At 38.6% G+C, this 15,023-nt stretch overlaps 2 protein-coding genes across 2 annotated transcripts; one reads left to right on the top strand and one right to left on the bottom strand.

Moving 5' to 3' along the window:
* Positions 1-5,667: 5,667 nt before the first annotated feature.
* On the top strand, positions 5,668-6,084 carry LOC148954024 (uncharacterized). The gene has a single exon (XM_089086093.1). The coding sequence runs from the start codon at positions 5,668-5,670 to the stop codon at positions 6,082-6,084; it is 417 nt and encodes a 138-aa protein (XP_088942219.1).
* A 2,469-nt stretch (positions 6,085-8,553) lies between these two features.
* Positions 8,554-8,886, bottom strand: LOC148954023 (uncharacterized). The gene has a single exon (XM_089086092.1). The coding sequence runs from the start codon at positions 8,884-8,886 to the stop codon at positions 8,554-8,556; it is 333 nt and encodes a 110-aa protein (XP_088942218.1).
* Between the last annotated feature and the right edge of the window lie 6,137 nt (positions 8,887-15,023).

Raw genomic sequence — 15,023 nt, 5'->3', positions numbered from 1 at the left:
AGACCCGTGATTAAAGGAGATCCACAGGATGACTTCAGCACTATTGAAGATAAAACACTTTTCTGAATCCATACGAAGCTTCTCCCTCTAAATCCATAACCGGCTTGGTGCTGCGGTGATTTGTTAGTAGTAGTAGCTAATAAAAAACATAAACGGCGAGAAATGACGGCTTCTTAAAGAATAGTTTTTCAACATTGACGTTTTCTAGCATCAATTTCAAATATTAGAAGCATGGAATGGCCTTGGCAGTACAACTTTCCAGCTTTTTTCACGTTAGTAATGCCAAATCTCTAAGATACGTTGTGTTATCTTGGAATAAAGAGTTAATTTAACTTGCAACGCTAAAACTCGATGTAACCAAAGTAAATCCGAGTCCTTGGACTGTGCCAAATATTCTAATGAAAGCTAATATCTCTTATGCTATGCATTGACATGGGCGCCCATATGGGGGGGCTCTTGCCCCCCCCCCCTGGCTGAATGATGCTGCCTTATTTTTATATTTTTGTTCTATCCAAATAATATCCAAAAGAGCAGCCAAAAGCAATAAAAAAGCAGCAGTTCAGCCTTAGCCTACATGACATATATTCTATAAAGAAGCCAAAAAACTTTAAAATGCATTTTTTTTTTTATTGTAATTAAAAATCAGTTTTTAAGACAAGAAGTCTTTTTAAGAATCCAAAAGAGCAAAAAAAAAACAATCAATATCAAAGTCGACCATTCCAACTGTTTTAAAGGGGACAAAACAGATTTAGGCAAAGGGCATTATGAAAAAACTAAGCTTCTAAGTTCAAAGTTACATTCAAAGTTTTTACCCAGATAACTGACGAATTTTGTGATACGGTATTTGAAGTTGTATATGCAGTAATGCTTGATGAAAAAAACTACTGATTTTGATAATTATTTATGTTAAGAATACATAACTAATAGATAATTCAACTACTCGTATTATGGAAGGGTTCTGAAACGTCACAACCATTTCGTTTCTACCACATTTCTACTTCTCTTGATGAATAACAAAGAAGACCAGTTTCCAGCCAGCAACTTGTGAATTTTTGAACTAATGAATAGTCTCGAATCTGTTGTAAATTTAAGCATGTGATTTGAGAACGACTGATGAAAACATTAATGTTTGCGGTCAACATTGATCACGCCGGCGGCGCGCGCCGCCGACAACTTACCGTCGGTGCGGCGTACTGTTTTTTGCCCCGCCGCCGCCGGTCTTCCCGCATCGGCGCGGCGCCGGGGTCTGGTTTATGATTGTTTTAAAGCAGTTTCCAAAAAATTTTGGTAAGTGTTTTCTATTGATGGATATTGCTTTTCCACTTGTCACATATTGTCAGCCTGGCAAGTTTGCCAATGACAATTTTTGATGATGGATCTCACAGGGAACCAGCAGCTTGTGATTAAAGAAAGAATTTAATCAGCAGCTCTTGTAGCTAGGGAAAGGGTATTCTCAACCAGGAAGTAATAAGCAGCCAGACAAGAAAATTATTCCCACAGATTTCAGCACAGAGCATAACAAGGATTGAAATCCTTAACTTGCTCCAAGCTGTAATGTAAGGGAAATTAAGGGACACAAGAGACTACTGGTAGAGCTGTGATAAGATTTTTGTTTTATTCACTGTCATGCTGATCAGTAATCAGCCAGGTTCAGATCATTATTTTTCTTTTCACAGAGCTGGTAGATGAAGAAGAAAAAAATAGGACTATTCTGGGCCTTATTTAAATTTCATAGTACATAAGTTTATGATCATGATTTATTCCAAAATTAGATTACTAGTTGAATTTATATAAAAAAAAATCTATCAAAACCAGAACAACAATGTTAATGCAGATCTGCTCATTCCCAATCAATGCATATTAGTCACATGTTAGTCAAGTGTTATTAGAGACATAATGCTTTGAAGCTTCCCCCTTTCCACCTAAAAAAATGTCTTGTAGATTACTGACCCACAATGCACAATTATCATCTAGGAAGGAGAGAAAATGTCTAGAATAGAGCAACTTTCAGGCAGATAAATAAAAAGTAAGAAGAGAATAGAAAGACCACTAGCTCTTGTTGCGTTAAAAATGTATACTCAGTTCACATGTGAAATTCAACAAATCATAAAAAAAACAATAAATACTAAATAAACCTTCATGATCACCTGCATGCTTGGGAATATTTTTACATTATGAAATCTGCTATTTCAGCAGATCTTGCAGCAAGCATAATTTGCCAAATTTTGCATCTAGTTTTGAATAACTAGTAAATTTTTTAAAGTAAAGTAATAGTAAAGTAGTAAAACTGTTACTAGTAAAGTAATAGTTTTGAATAATCAGTATATTGCTTACCAAATCATACTCTGTTTGCATCTTTTTAGTCTTTTCCCTCACCATAAGGCTTAGATAATGTGGGCTTTTATTAGGTGTTTCAATGTAACAGGATTATTTTAATATATCTAATTAATTTTCATCACTATCCAGTGATGAAGTATTGGCCCAGAGGCTAAAATTTTAATAATACAAAATCATTGCTTTTTTGGTGTGACCAAGTATTCTATTTATATATAAAGTTATATCAATGTGTTCAGAAAAGTCTTATCTATCATAAGAAATTGACTGGAAAATAAAATATTTATCCATTGCCCGGATATAGGGTACCTCATTTGCCATAGTGTTCTGCCATCTATTAAACTAGACTTAATTCTAACTGGATAGTTATTCTAACTATTCTAAATGGATAGATAGCGTTGTGGACAGCTCTTTTCTTCAACAGATGATTCATAGTGCCATCATAATCATCATTGTTTACACAAACAACTAGCAACAAAAAATATCAACAATTAGCCTATACTTAATAGCCTACCAAATTGAAGATCTTCTTTCAGGTAGTAGCCTAGCTTTGATAGGCCTAGCATATAGCCTGAACCTGTTTGGTTTGTTCCCTGATTAAGTTGAAAAAAGGATTATAAGCCCAATTTATATGTTAAAGACATTTTCCTACATATTTTGTGATATTTTATAAGTATTTTAACCTACAGTGACATTTAAAGTTGCCCTTCTAAGTGTTTTATTTGACTTACATGGACTTTGAAGTAAGTTAATTTTTTGCTTCATCAATCAGTTATGACAATGATGCTATACAATGTGGTTGAAAATTAAGTGCAATTGAATAAATTTAACAAATTCTGCAGGCAGAACTTTTAAACACTGTGAAAAGTGACCAGTCTGTTCAGAAAAAATCAGTGAAAAAAAGGATACATTAATACTGACCAAATAATGCCGCTGAAACAACCGACTCATAATACGGACACGACACCTAGAGGGGGTTCAAAAAGAATTCATATCAGCCCAAAAAAAGGATGTGATAAGTGTTTGGCGTGTGAGACGGATCTTGATGATGACTCTTCTGCAATTCTCTGTGATGGATGTGAGAGGTCGGATATGTATTGACTGTATGGATATGCCTGAGCCCGAATATGTATTGATCACAAAAATCTCTCGACAGGTCGAAGTTTGCATAAAATTTCCGATCTGTAAACACTCCGGTACGACTCCAAGCAGTTCTAGTCAGAACCCTAGCATAGAGAGTATCTTAGAAGCTACAATAAACAATATGAAGAGCAACATCATTGACAAAATCCCGTCCCAGACTGTTATACAAGATATCGTGCAGTCCTCAGTAAGAAAGCTTGAAACTACATTGAAAGCTGAAATTTCAAAGTCAATCATTGATATTAAAGGACAGGTGTCCGCTCTTGAACATCAGGTCACCAATAAATGCTCAATCTCTGATGTGCGTGCTGAGATTCAGACCCTTGTTCAACAAGAGACTGCTAGCATAAAAAATGATTTTTCTCAACATCTTGACAGTGAGGTCCAGCGCCTTTTTGCTGAAGAGCAGGATAGGCAGCGCAGAGCTCTTAATATAGTTGTGTATGGTATCCCATCACAACCTGACGAACAGCTCTACATCCAGTCGTACCTCAGCCAGAAGTATAAACTTCAGTACATACGTATTACAAATGTGAGAAGACCACCCACCCCTGCAAACCCACAGTCTGCAAGTGTGCGCCCGCCTCCTATCCTCTTCTCTGTACCAAGTTTTGACATCAAAATGACAATCATCAACCATTCTCGTGAACTCCGCGAAGACATTCAGTTTCGTGTGATGCTTCAAAGGCAGAGCGTAACAAACGTAAAGCTCTTGTAGATGAGCTAAGGAGGCGAAAAAACGCTGGCGAAACAGATCTCATCATCTTCAAAGGACAAATAGTGTCAAAAAACGTAGCTGTTCATCACAGTTGGAAAACTCCAAAGCCAGCCTCAAACCAGTCCGCGATGGAAATCTAACAGTTTGTCCCTCAGCTGTAAATAGCCCTGTTTTCTTGCAGTTATCTTCTTTGTTTCATAATACTTCAAGTGTTGATATAAGCGTATCCTCTACAGAAAATGAACTTAGTCAATTACGTAGTGAACTTTTCTTGTCATGTGATAGCTCGAGTAATTCGAGTTTCGTAAGTGCCGTTTCTGAACTTACTTCCATGCCACCTGTGTCTATCGCAGTTGCAGCTCCTGGACCTCTGCCGCTAGACGGCATGTCACAAAAGTCTCGGAAAAATAACACCCTACGTGTCATCTCGAGCAATGTTGACTCTCTTACAAACAAGCTTCTGGAAACCCAAGTGCTCTTAAAAGAAGAGGCAGCAGATATTGCCGGTTTGGTGGAGATTCTGCCAAAGTATACCGCAGTTCCTTCTACTGAGAGTTCGCTGCAGATATCTGGATTTCAGTGCTTCACTAATCTAGGACAGCCAAACTGCAGAAGAGGAGTCGGTGTCTACGTCAGAGAAGGCTTCCAGGTTAGTGTTATCAACCTTCCTATTTTTAATGTGCCTTGGGTTGAAAGTGTATGGCTTGATATTAATCTTCTTGACAAAAGTCTGTATTGGGTGTATTTACAGAAGCCCTAGCGCACCCAGTCTTGAAGAATGTGAATCATCACTTAAAAAAATTATTGATGGAATGGCTTCCTTGGTATCACAAACGGTTGCATCTGATTTGATAATAATTGGCGATTTTAATTTCCCCTCGGTTGAGTGGGTGGATGGACTTGGTCATCCGGCATCTGGCGGTGGGGATTCACCATTTGTGTCTTGTTTATCTGACAATTTCCTTCACCAAACGGTTGAAAAACCCACAAGGCACCGTGGTGACCAGAACCCTTCCTTGTTGGATCTTGTAATTCTGAGTGACCCAGACTCTCATCAGAAATAAATTTTTTCCTCCAGTTGGTAACAGCGACCACTCAGTTATCCTCTCTGTGCTGTCTATGAATAGTCGTCTTCAAACTAACTTGCGCCCTCAAACTTTTATTGACTATCATGAAATACAGCGGGAATTGGTATCAATTAATTGGTCAGAGCTCATTATTTCTGATATCAACACGTCATGGTTGAATGTCAAGGAAACTCTCCTGTCAACAGAAAAGAAGCACTCCCGTGTTATTTATCGAAGACAACCAAAAACACTTCCGTTTCTCACAGACGATACAAAGAGGACTATCAATAGGAAAGCCAGAGCTTGGAAAAGGTACAAAAAAGAAAAAAACACAGGAAAATTGGCTAAGGTATGCAAAGGCTCGGAATCTCGTCTCGGACTCAGTTAGGAAACTGAAGTCTGAATATGAGGAGAAGCTTGCCACTGATATCTAAGCCAAACCCCAAATCCTTCTGGAGGCATGTTTCTGCTAAAAGTCCTAACCGTCACACCATTCCTGACCTCAAACATAGCGGGGTAACGCACTCGTCGCCGATAGATAAAGCTAATTTATTAGATGTCCAGTTTGCCTCCGCTTTCACCATCCGGTCTTGTCCAACCATCCCTGCAGCACCATCACATTCTGTATCTACCCCAATGCCTAGCCTGTTAGTTACTGAAGAAATGGTCTTATCTAGCCTCGATAAACTCGATGTTAACAAGTTCAAAGGACCTGACTGGTTACACCCAAGGCTTCTTCAAGAGTGTAGAAATGTCCTCGCTTTTCCTCTGTGCAGACTCTTCCAGCTGTCCCTAAAAAACGGAGAGCTACCTACAGATTAGAAAACGTCATATGTCATGCCAATCCACAAAAAAGGCCCCAAGGATTGTGCTGAAAATTACCGTCCCATCAGCAATCACTTCTGCAGTTGTAAAGGTGCTCGAGAGATTTGTAAATAGAGCTCTCATTCAGAACTTTGCAACTAACAACATACTAACTGCTTCTCAACATGGCTTCAGATCTGGTAGATCCATGGACACTAACCTAATACAGACATACAAGTATGTAACATCATCTGCTGGATTGAGGATTTCCTGTTGATATGGTGCTCCTGGACCTCTCAAAAGCTTTCGACAGGGTATGTCATGAATTCCTGATTGCCAAACTGAAGGCAGCAGCTGTTGATGGTGTTACTGTGCAGTGGATACAGAGTTTCCTATCAGAAAGAACACAAGCCGTCAGGGTCTATGATCCTCATTTATCGTCATCCATAACTGTGTTAAGTGGCATCCCCCAGGGGACCATCCTTGGACCGAGTCTCTTCAATTTTTATATTAATGATGCACCAAACCTTCTGTTGAACCTCCTCACACTTTATGCTGATGACTCAAAACTTGTTGGCAAAGCTGCTATACGATCTGATCTCCAATCTATACAAACAGACCTTGATATTCTTGGAAGCTGGGCTGATAAATGGCTCCTCTCCTTTAAAGCTGAAAGATGTCATGTCATTCATTTTGGCAAACATAATCCACATCTTCAGTACCATCTCCAAGGTAACCCCCTCTCTGCAGGTACTGACGAGAGAGATCTTGGAGTCATTGTTGATCATCAGCTGAGTTTCAGTACCCATGCAAAATCTGTATCTTCTTCTGCCTTCCAATCCCTTGGACTTATTAAAAGAACTATATCTAGCCGGCATCCTAAAGTATTTATGAAGCTATACAAGGCACTGGTTTGTCCACGCCTTGAGATTGGAATGTCCCTGGTGTCCCCCTATTTTAAGAAGGACAGGGAAATACTAGAAAAAGTACAGAGAAGAGCAACTAAGATGGTTGATGGCCTCAAACAAGTGCCATACAAAGAGTGTTTGTGCCATCTGAAGCTCCCTACTCTCACATACCAGAGGAAGTGAGGTGACATGATTCTAACCCACAAAGTCATTTCAAAACATACTCTTCCTGGTCTCCTTGCTCCCCCAGAACACCTTGTGACAAGAGGACATTCAATGAAAATTTTCAAGAAGCACTCTTCTATCCAAGAGAGAAGCCATTTCTTCAGCCAACAAATAACCAACTTTTGGAATCAGCTCTCTAAAGATACCATGTCTGCAGACTCGACGATTGCCTTCAAGCAAAGACTTGACAAAGATTGGCAACAGCAGGAGTTCCTCTACAACTGGGAAGCTGCTGAGTCTACAACCCGAATTTAGCAAGCAAATCACGACAAAAAAAAAACATTAGATGTCATCACGGAGCATTACAAGGATGGAAAATCCTTAAATTTGCTCCAAGCTGCAATTTAAGCTAATTTAAGGTAATTAATCACTATTTATGAGACACAAATGGTGGGCAGCACTGGTTGTATCTTGAAGCTTTAGCTTTCCATTCTTTGTCAAGTCTCTTTTTGAAAACTTTGGCTGATGTTGAAGACATGGTCTCCTCACTTAAACAGTTCCAATAATTAGTGACCCTTGGCTATAACAGTCCTTGTCTGATTCTGTAGTTTAACACTAGGCTTCTGAAGCTTCTTAGAGTGACCTTGTGTTTGTCTTTCTCTGGGTAACTGAGTAAACAGCTGATTTTGGGGATGGTTGACATATTTATTTATGAGTAGCATGTCACTGTAATTGTGTTGGAAGGTTAAAGTTGGGAATTTTAGGGTAGATAGCCTTTCACTATATGGTTTCTCATCAAGTCTAGAGATGGACTTGGTGGCCCTCCTTTGCACATTGTCAATCATCTGTATCCCACTTCTGTAAAAAGGACCAGAAAGGCAGGTACCATAGTCAAGAACTGGTCTCACAATTGCCTTGTATAACTTCAAGAAAACTCCATGTGATTGGCTAGTAAATATTCTTTTAATAAGGCCAAGACTTGAATTTATCTGGAAACAGTTTGTCCAGAATGTTTGTGGAACTTAAGAAGGTTATCTATAGTGACTTCCAGATTTTTACCACTGGTGTAAATTGGAAGAGGAATGGGGGATGATGTCTGGTTATCATTCATAGTATACTGGTGCTGAGGATTATTGTGACCAAAATGAATGGTGACATACTTTGATATTAAAAGAGAGAAGCTACCTGTCTGCCCATGCCTATATGGGTACAAGGTCAGATTGTATTGATGATTTGTCTGGTACACCAAATAGTTTTGAATCATTAGCATAAAGAGTTAAGTGGCTGCTGACTTTGGGAATCATATCATTAATATATAAAAGAAAAATGTGGGTCCAAGAACTGTTCCATAGGCAACACTACTTAGAACTTTACAGGACTGCAATTTGTTAATTTTGTCATCTGTTATGAAGAGTTATACAGTCTGAGATCTACCAGCCAGAAAGTCCATTAGCCAATGCACCAATTCTTGGGTGATTCCTGCCGCTGTTAACTTAAAATGAAGCCAATCATGCAGGACCTTGTCAAATACTTTGATTAGGTTTAAAAGAATCAAATCAACAGGAGGGCCTTTTTCCAGAAACTGATTAACCTGTTCATAAGTATCTAGAAGGTTAGTTTCTACAGATTTTCCTGGGTGAAAGCCATGCTGCCTGCTGAAGATAATTTCATTACTAAGAAGGTGTTGAAGAAGTGCATCATTAACAATCCTCTCAAGGACTTTTGCAAGAGTAGATGTGAGGCTCATTGGTCTATAATTTTCTGCTTTGGATCTATCCTATATCACACCTATCTTCCAAAGGGGGATAGATCATCTATCCCCCTTTTTGGAGATAGGTGTGACATAGGCTAGTTTCCATTGGGAGGCGACTTGCTTATGATCAAGGGAATGCTGAAAAGTATAGCCAGTGCAGGGACAATTTCACTTGCAGCTTCTTTTAGCAGATAGGGATGAGTGTTGTCAGGACCAGCAGTCTTGTTGATGCTGAACATTGTTTGAGTCAATTTTTTTTACCACAGATGCAGTAATGGTTATATAACTCATTTGCTTCTGCATATTGTGCTTTAGGTTGGGAATGGGAACATTATCAGGCTCATTAATGAAGACTGATGCAAATTGCTCATTCAGAAGATCAGCTGTAGTTTGGGTGCCAGTGACATTGTTTCCATCACTTGTTATTAAGTGTTTTATGGATCTCTAGTTGTGATATCTGCTAGATACAGATTTCCAGAATTTCATAGGGTTCAATTTACTTTGGTTGGCAAGTCTTGTCTCAAAGTTACAGTACAGTTGATTGGTCAGGTCTCTTAATTCATTTTGGGCTTTGACATATTTTTCATAATGACCTGACCTATCCTTTTTTCTCTAGTGGCATTTCTTTAAGTTTCTTAGCTGTCTTATGCTAGCTATCAAATATGGTAAGGTCTTAGGTATGGGATAAGATTTTCTATTTTCTTCTGTTGCCAAGTTTCCATGACTAAAGCCTGAAATTTCTTCCACTGCTCATTGATCCTGCCCTGGAGCCTCAACTCCCAGTTAATTTTACCCAATTCAACCTTAATTGCCTTGTAGTCTGTAAATATCTTTTTTTATGTCTGTGTCTTGCTTTGTGTCTATGAGTCACAAATTCAAAGGCAAGGTGGTTACTTTTACTGATACGTGGAACATAGTTTATCCTTTGGATCAGTTCACTATTATTAACAAATAGGTGAAATAATGTTGGCTGCTGGTGGGGGCAAAAACTCATGGGTTGGCTTCATAGAAAGTAGAGAGATCATGAAATATAATCAATAAAGAGATTGATGGTGGTTGAAATACAAGTAACAAGATTATATGGCAACCCTTCCTTCCACAAGAGATTAGGGAAATTAAAGTTCCCTCCAACAAGTGCATACTTGATATTGTTGCATACTTGGTGCATACTTGATATCAATATAAGAGAGAGCTGAGGGGCTACAGTATACACATCTAATCCTGGTTGGACGTAGTCCATAATATCAAATCAAATGGTCTTGATGGATGGAAAGCTATATTCTATGTACAGTTCCTGTAGATTTCTTTGATTCAATAGTTTCATTTAGACACAAGTACCTATAATAAAATAAGCACAATAAGCACAAGCAAGCAATATAAGCAAAACCATACACAAATAATACATAAGCAAGTACAAGCAAATATAATATATAATGCTACATCTCCCTTCTTCACACTTAACAAAGTCTATATATCAAACCGTGTTAATGGCCTGATCACTCTGCCACTGCGGGTCCGGGGCAAGTTCACTGATACAGGGAGTGGTGTAACTTCCATATGGCGCGAGGAGGCAGGTCTGATGTTTGGTGATGAATTTTGTGCCAGTGGCGCCTCTTCTTTGTGTGACTCCTGATCAATTTCGCGGGCTTCTTCTGTTGGATAAGAATCAATGTGCGGATTTGCTGCATGGGAGGTGTCCAGATAGGCTGTGTCATTGTTTTCGTTTCGAGTTGTTGGGGTGCCTGGTGACGTGGGGGTAGGGAAACGGCGTCGAGAGATATGGGTTCTGTTTCTTCGCAGCCTAGATCCATCAGCGGTTTCAACAATATAGGATCTAGGATTTTCATGTCGCGAAATGATTTTGGCTTTTGTCCAAGAGCTATTTGCCATTTTTTGGATAAATACTTTTTCACCCGTCTGGATTTCCGGGAGTTGCTTTGCTGATTTGCCATAATAAGATTTCTGCCTATTCTGTTCAACCGAAAACTGCTACATGAAATCTTTTGTTGGGAAAGTTCTGGGTTTTAGCTGTTGGTACGTTAATGGCAGGATTGACTGGAGTTGGCGACTCATTAGAACCTGGGCTGGAGAAGCATAACTGTTAACTGGGCTATTCCTATATTCCAAAAGAGCAATATGAGGGTCGGTTCCAGCTTCTTTTGCTTCAGTGAGTATTTTCTTGCAGATTTGAACCGACTTTTCTACAAGCCCATTGGATCTTGGGTATATGGGGCTAGATGTTTTCAAGCTGATTCCCCAGGACTGAGCAAAATCTTTGAATTCCTGGGAGAACAGTTGTGGACCATTGTCAGAGGATATGAGCTGGGGAATCCCAAAACGTGAAAAAAAGGTTTTCATTTTTTCTATAATGGTGGACGAAGTTTGGCTTGGCTTGGCAAACTTCAAACATATTTCACAATTCTGGACAAACCTCTCTATATCAGCATTCATCTTTGGCCAGTATACGATCATTCTTGCGCGCATTTTAGTTTTGTCTATTCCCAGGTGAGCGTGGTGGAGTTGGTGTAGAATGTTAGTTCTTAGCGTGTGAGGTATGATGATCCGCTGGCCTTTCAATAGCAGACCGTCGTGGACGCTCAGTTTGTGCTGGATATTCCAGAAGGCCAAAACTTCCATTGGGCAAGACTGACGTTTCGACGGCCACCCATCATATACAAGGGATGTGAGTGTTGCTAGTTGGGCATCTTGGCGTGTCTCATGCCGGATTTCCTCAAGTTTAGAGTCACTCACTGGGAAGGATTTCATCACTGTATTAACATAAACTTAAATGTCGTTCTGTAAATGAGTGTCTGTGTCAGGCAAGTGAATATGTGACAGCGCATGAGGTATCGGTATTTCTGCTCCAGGGCTGTATCAGACTTCTAAGTTATAGGGCTGAATCTGTATCATTCGCTGGAGCCGGGCAGGTGCATCATGGAGTGGGCGTGACAGGATAGTCTCTAGTGGGCGATGGTCAGTTGTAACAAAGACTTTGCGACCATAGATATAGTGGTGGAACTGTTTGCATCCAAAAACGATGGCATGCAGCTCTTTCTCTATCTGTGAATAGTTCTGCTCTGTCTTGCTTAGTGCCCGGGAAGCAAAACCAAAGATTTTACCTTTCAAGGATAGTTCGGCTCCCAGCCCATGTTTTAATGCATCTACCTTAGGGTCCAGTGTTTTGCAATCATGTTCAAAAAAAGATAAGCTGTCTAATATGGACCTTTTTATTTCTTCCATCGATGATTTGTGGACAGCTTCCCACTTGAATTCTGTGACTTTTGTCAGGTCTCTCAATGGCTTGTTCTTTGAAGATAGATCAGGTATGTATTTCGATAGAAAATTCAACATTCCGAGTAACGTCTGAAGCTCCTCTTTTGACTTGGGATTCGGCATATCCCTTATCGCTTTTATTTTTTCAGGATCAGGCTTTATTCCTTCTTTGCTGATGATATGTCCAAAGTATTTGACCTGATCTTTTGCAAATTCGCATTTGTCTTTGTTGAATCGAATTCCTGTTTCTTTAGCTCTGATGAGAACTGCAGTAAGCCTTTCATCATGCTCTATATGGGATTTTCCGTATACTAAGATGTCATCCACAAGTATTCTGATGCCTTTAAGACCTTCAAATGCTTCTTCCATTTTCCTCTGGAATTCATCTTGCACCAACACAAGGCCAAAAGGATATCTCTTCCACCTGTAATGTCCAAATATTGTGCTGAAGGTTGTTAGGTATGAAGATTGGGTAGAGAGTGGTAGTATCCAATAGCCTGAGCGAGCATCTAACTTGCTGAAAATAACTGCTCCATCTATCTCAGCAACAGCATCCTCGAAGGTTGGGATAGGGTAATATAATAATATTACCCTATAATAATATTATAATAATATTATTATATAATAATAATATATAATAATATTATTGTATATTAAAATTATACAATAATATTTTTGTTGTAGTGGCAACAGCAACAACAGCAACCTTATAAGAAAATCGAAGTATATTTTCTTGTGATTATTGTCTCTTCTAATCTGCAGTTGTACTAAACCAATTCTGCTCAAGTCATCCTCAGGGCTATACTGTGGTATTTATCCTCCCCATAGTATAGTGCAGATGGTTTGATCATCTATTTTTCCCTTCTTGTTTTAGTTTTATTTTTGTGTTTAAGCTTTTTCCAATAGGCAATGATTAGAAGTCCTCCAAAAAAAAAAGTCCCCCCAGATCCCAAATCAAATTCCAGTGAAAGTGTCATAGTGAAAGATACCCATCCTCGCTGGTCAAGCACGCTATCTCAAATTTATAATGATAGCTCAACTTTGGAAAATAGCACAATGATAAGTGTAGTGGCTAATGCAACTATAAATGATTATCATAGGTTTCAAGAGATTCTCTCTAGAAATTTCAAAAAAAGGAAAAAAATCTCCGAAATTAAAAGCATGTCTCCTCTCCCTGCCCCAGATTATCCCTCCAAAAACTTAAGAATTTACATTAAAATTACTCCCACTACCCCCTTTGAAATAAAAATGATCAATGCAATAAGAGTTGAAATTTTTAAATTGCTAAAATAAATGTTCTCTCTTAAAATTAAACGTGATTGATCTCTGCTAATAGCTGTAGAAGATCAGAAATCAGCAGATACAATAATTAACCTTAAATCCCTTCTGAATACCCCAATTATTGCAGCTAATTGGAACCCAAAACAATCACCAACAAAAATAATAGTCTATAATGTTCCCCCAGAGATATCTACTCAGGAGTTAAAAGAAGGCCTTTCAGATAGGGCTGGAAACACAATCCCAGTAGAGGATGTTACCCAACTTGGAAAACCTAACTCTAATGGTCTAAAAACTAGTAGATCCTTCTTATTCACACTGAAGGATAAAATTGATATCCCAGAAAAATTATTCCTATTTGGGCAAATCAAACCACACAAGGAATACAAACCTAAGCCTATCCAGTGTCAGAAGTGTTTTAAACTGGGACACGCGACAAACAAATGCAATGAAATTCTCCAGGAGTGTCGTAATTGTAAATATTTCCATCCTAAAGAGCTGACAACTTGCAACAACACTCAGCCTACATGTATCAATTGCAAAGGCCCACATGAATCTACAAATAAATCATGATGCCCTGCATACAAGAAAAGAGCTCTAACACTCCAAATATCAACAGAGAAGGCCATCCCATACCCCTTTGCAGCAATGGAAGCAAATGCTGCCCAACAATACCAAATAAAGCCTGTAATGAAACCAACCAAAACCCCCAAGTCAAATGCCCCCAGTGCATCCAGCACCCCCTATAAAACACCATCTTCTAAGCCCCCTAGCGCAAATCCCTATCAGAAGGAATCACCAAGCCAACAAGCCTCCTTGTCCGATGAGATGAGGCCAGCCTGGCCCTCCCTCCCAAGAAGAAACAAACCAGAAACACTACCAGGAATCAATCCCTTAACCAACAAACAGGATGCACTACCAAAAATTCAATCCCCAAATATGTGATTATTAATTCTAAACTGTAATTCAGTTAATAACATGAACATACATCAAATACATAAAACATAAATTATTGCATATTTGTCAAAAATCTACATCCCATATGAAATGATCATTCAAGCAAAAAAAGATCTTGCTTTACTTTTAAGAAAGCTGAACATTGATACACAGTCATATGAAGAATAAATCAACAACACAACATTTATGAATACTCCAATGGAATGTAAGATCACTCACAGAAAATAAGCTAAATGAACTAATATCATTTATGAATAATAATTCCATTAATATTGCTTGCCTCCAGGAAACTCCTTTAACCCAAAATCAACAAATTAAGTCTCTGGGATATACTATCCTGAGAAAGGATAGATCTTCAGAGAGAAAAGGAGGTGGTGTAGCTTTATTAGTTATTAATAATATAAAATTTTGTGGCATCAATTTTCCAGATTTTGAAAATGATGTTGATGTAATTGGAATAAGTGTTTGGCTGAATAATTTTAAAACCTATATAATAAGCTTTTATAACCCTAATGGCCAAACTACAGATGCCAAGAATTTCTTTAATTATATAAATAATTCTAATATGTTAAAAAGTATCATTATTTGTGGTGATTTCAATGCCCACAGCCTTTTGTGGGGGA

Source organism: Artemia sp. Qi Xiang Cuo, chromosome 3, assembly GCF_049724085.1.
Source record: "Artemia sp. Qi Xiang Cuo chromosome 3, ASM4972408v1, whole genome shotgun sequence".
NCBI classification, from domain to species: Eukaryota; Metazoa; Arthropoda; class Branchiopoda; order Anostraca; family Artemiidae; genus Artemia; species Artemia sp. Qi Xiang Cuo.
The sequence above is the reverse complement of the archived record's forward strand: the minus strand, read 5'-3'. Positions and strand labels throughout refer to the sequence as shown.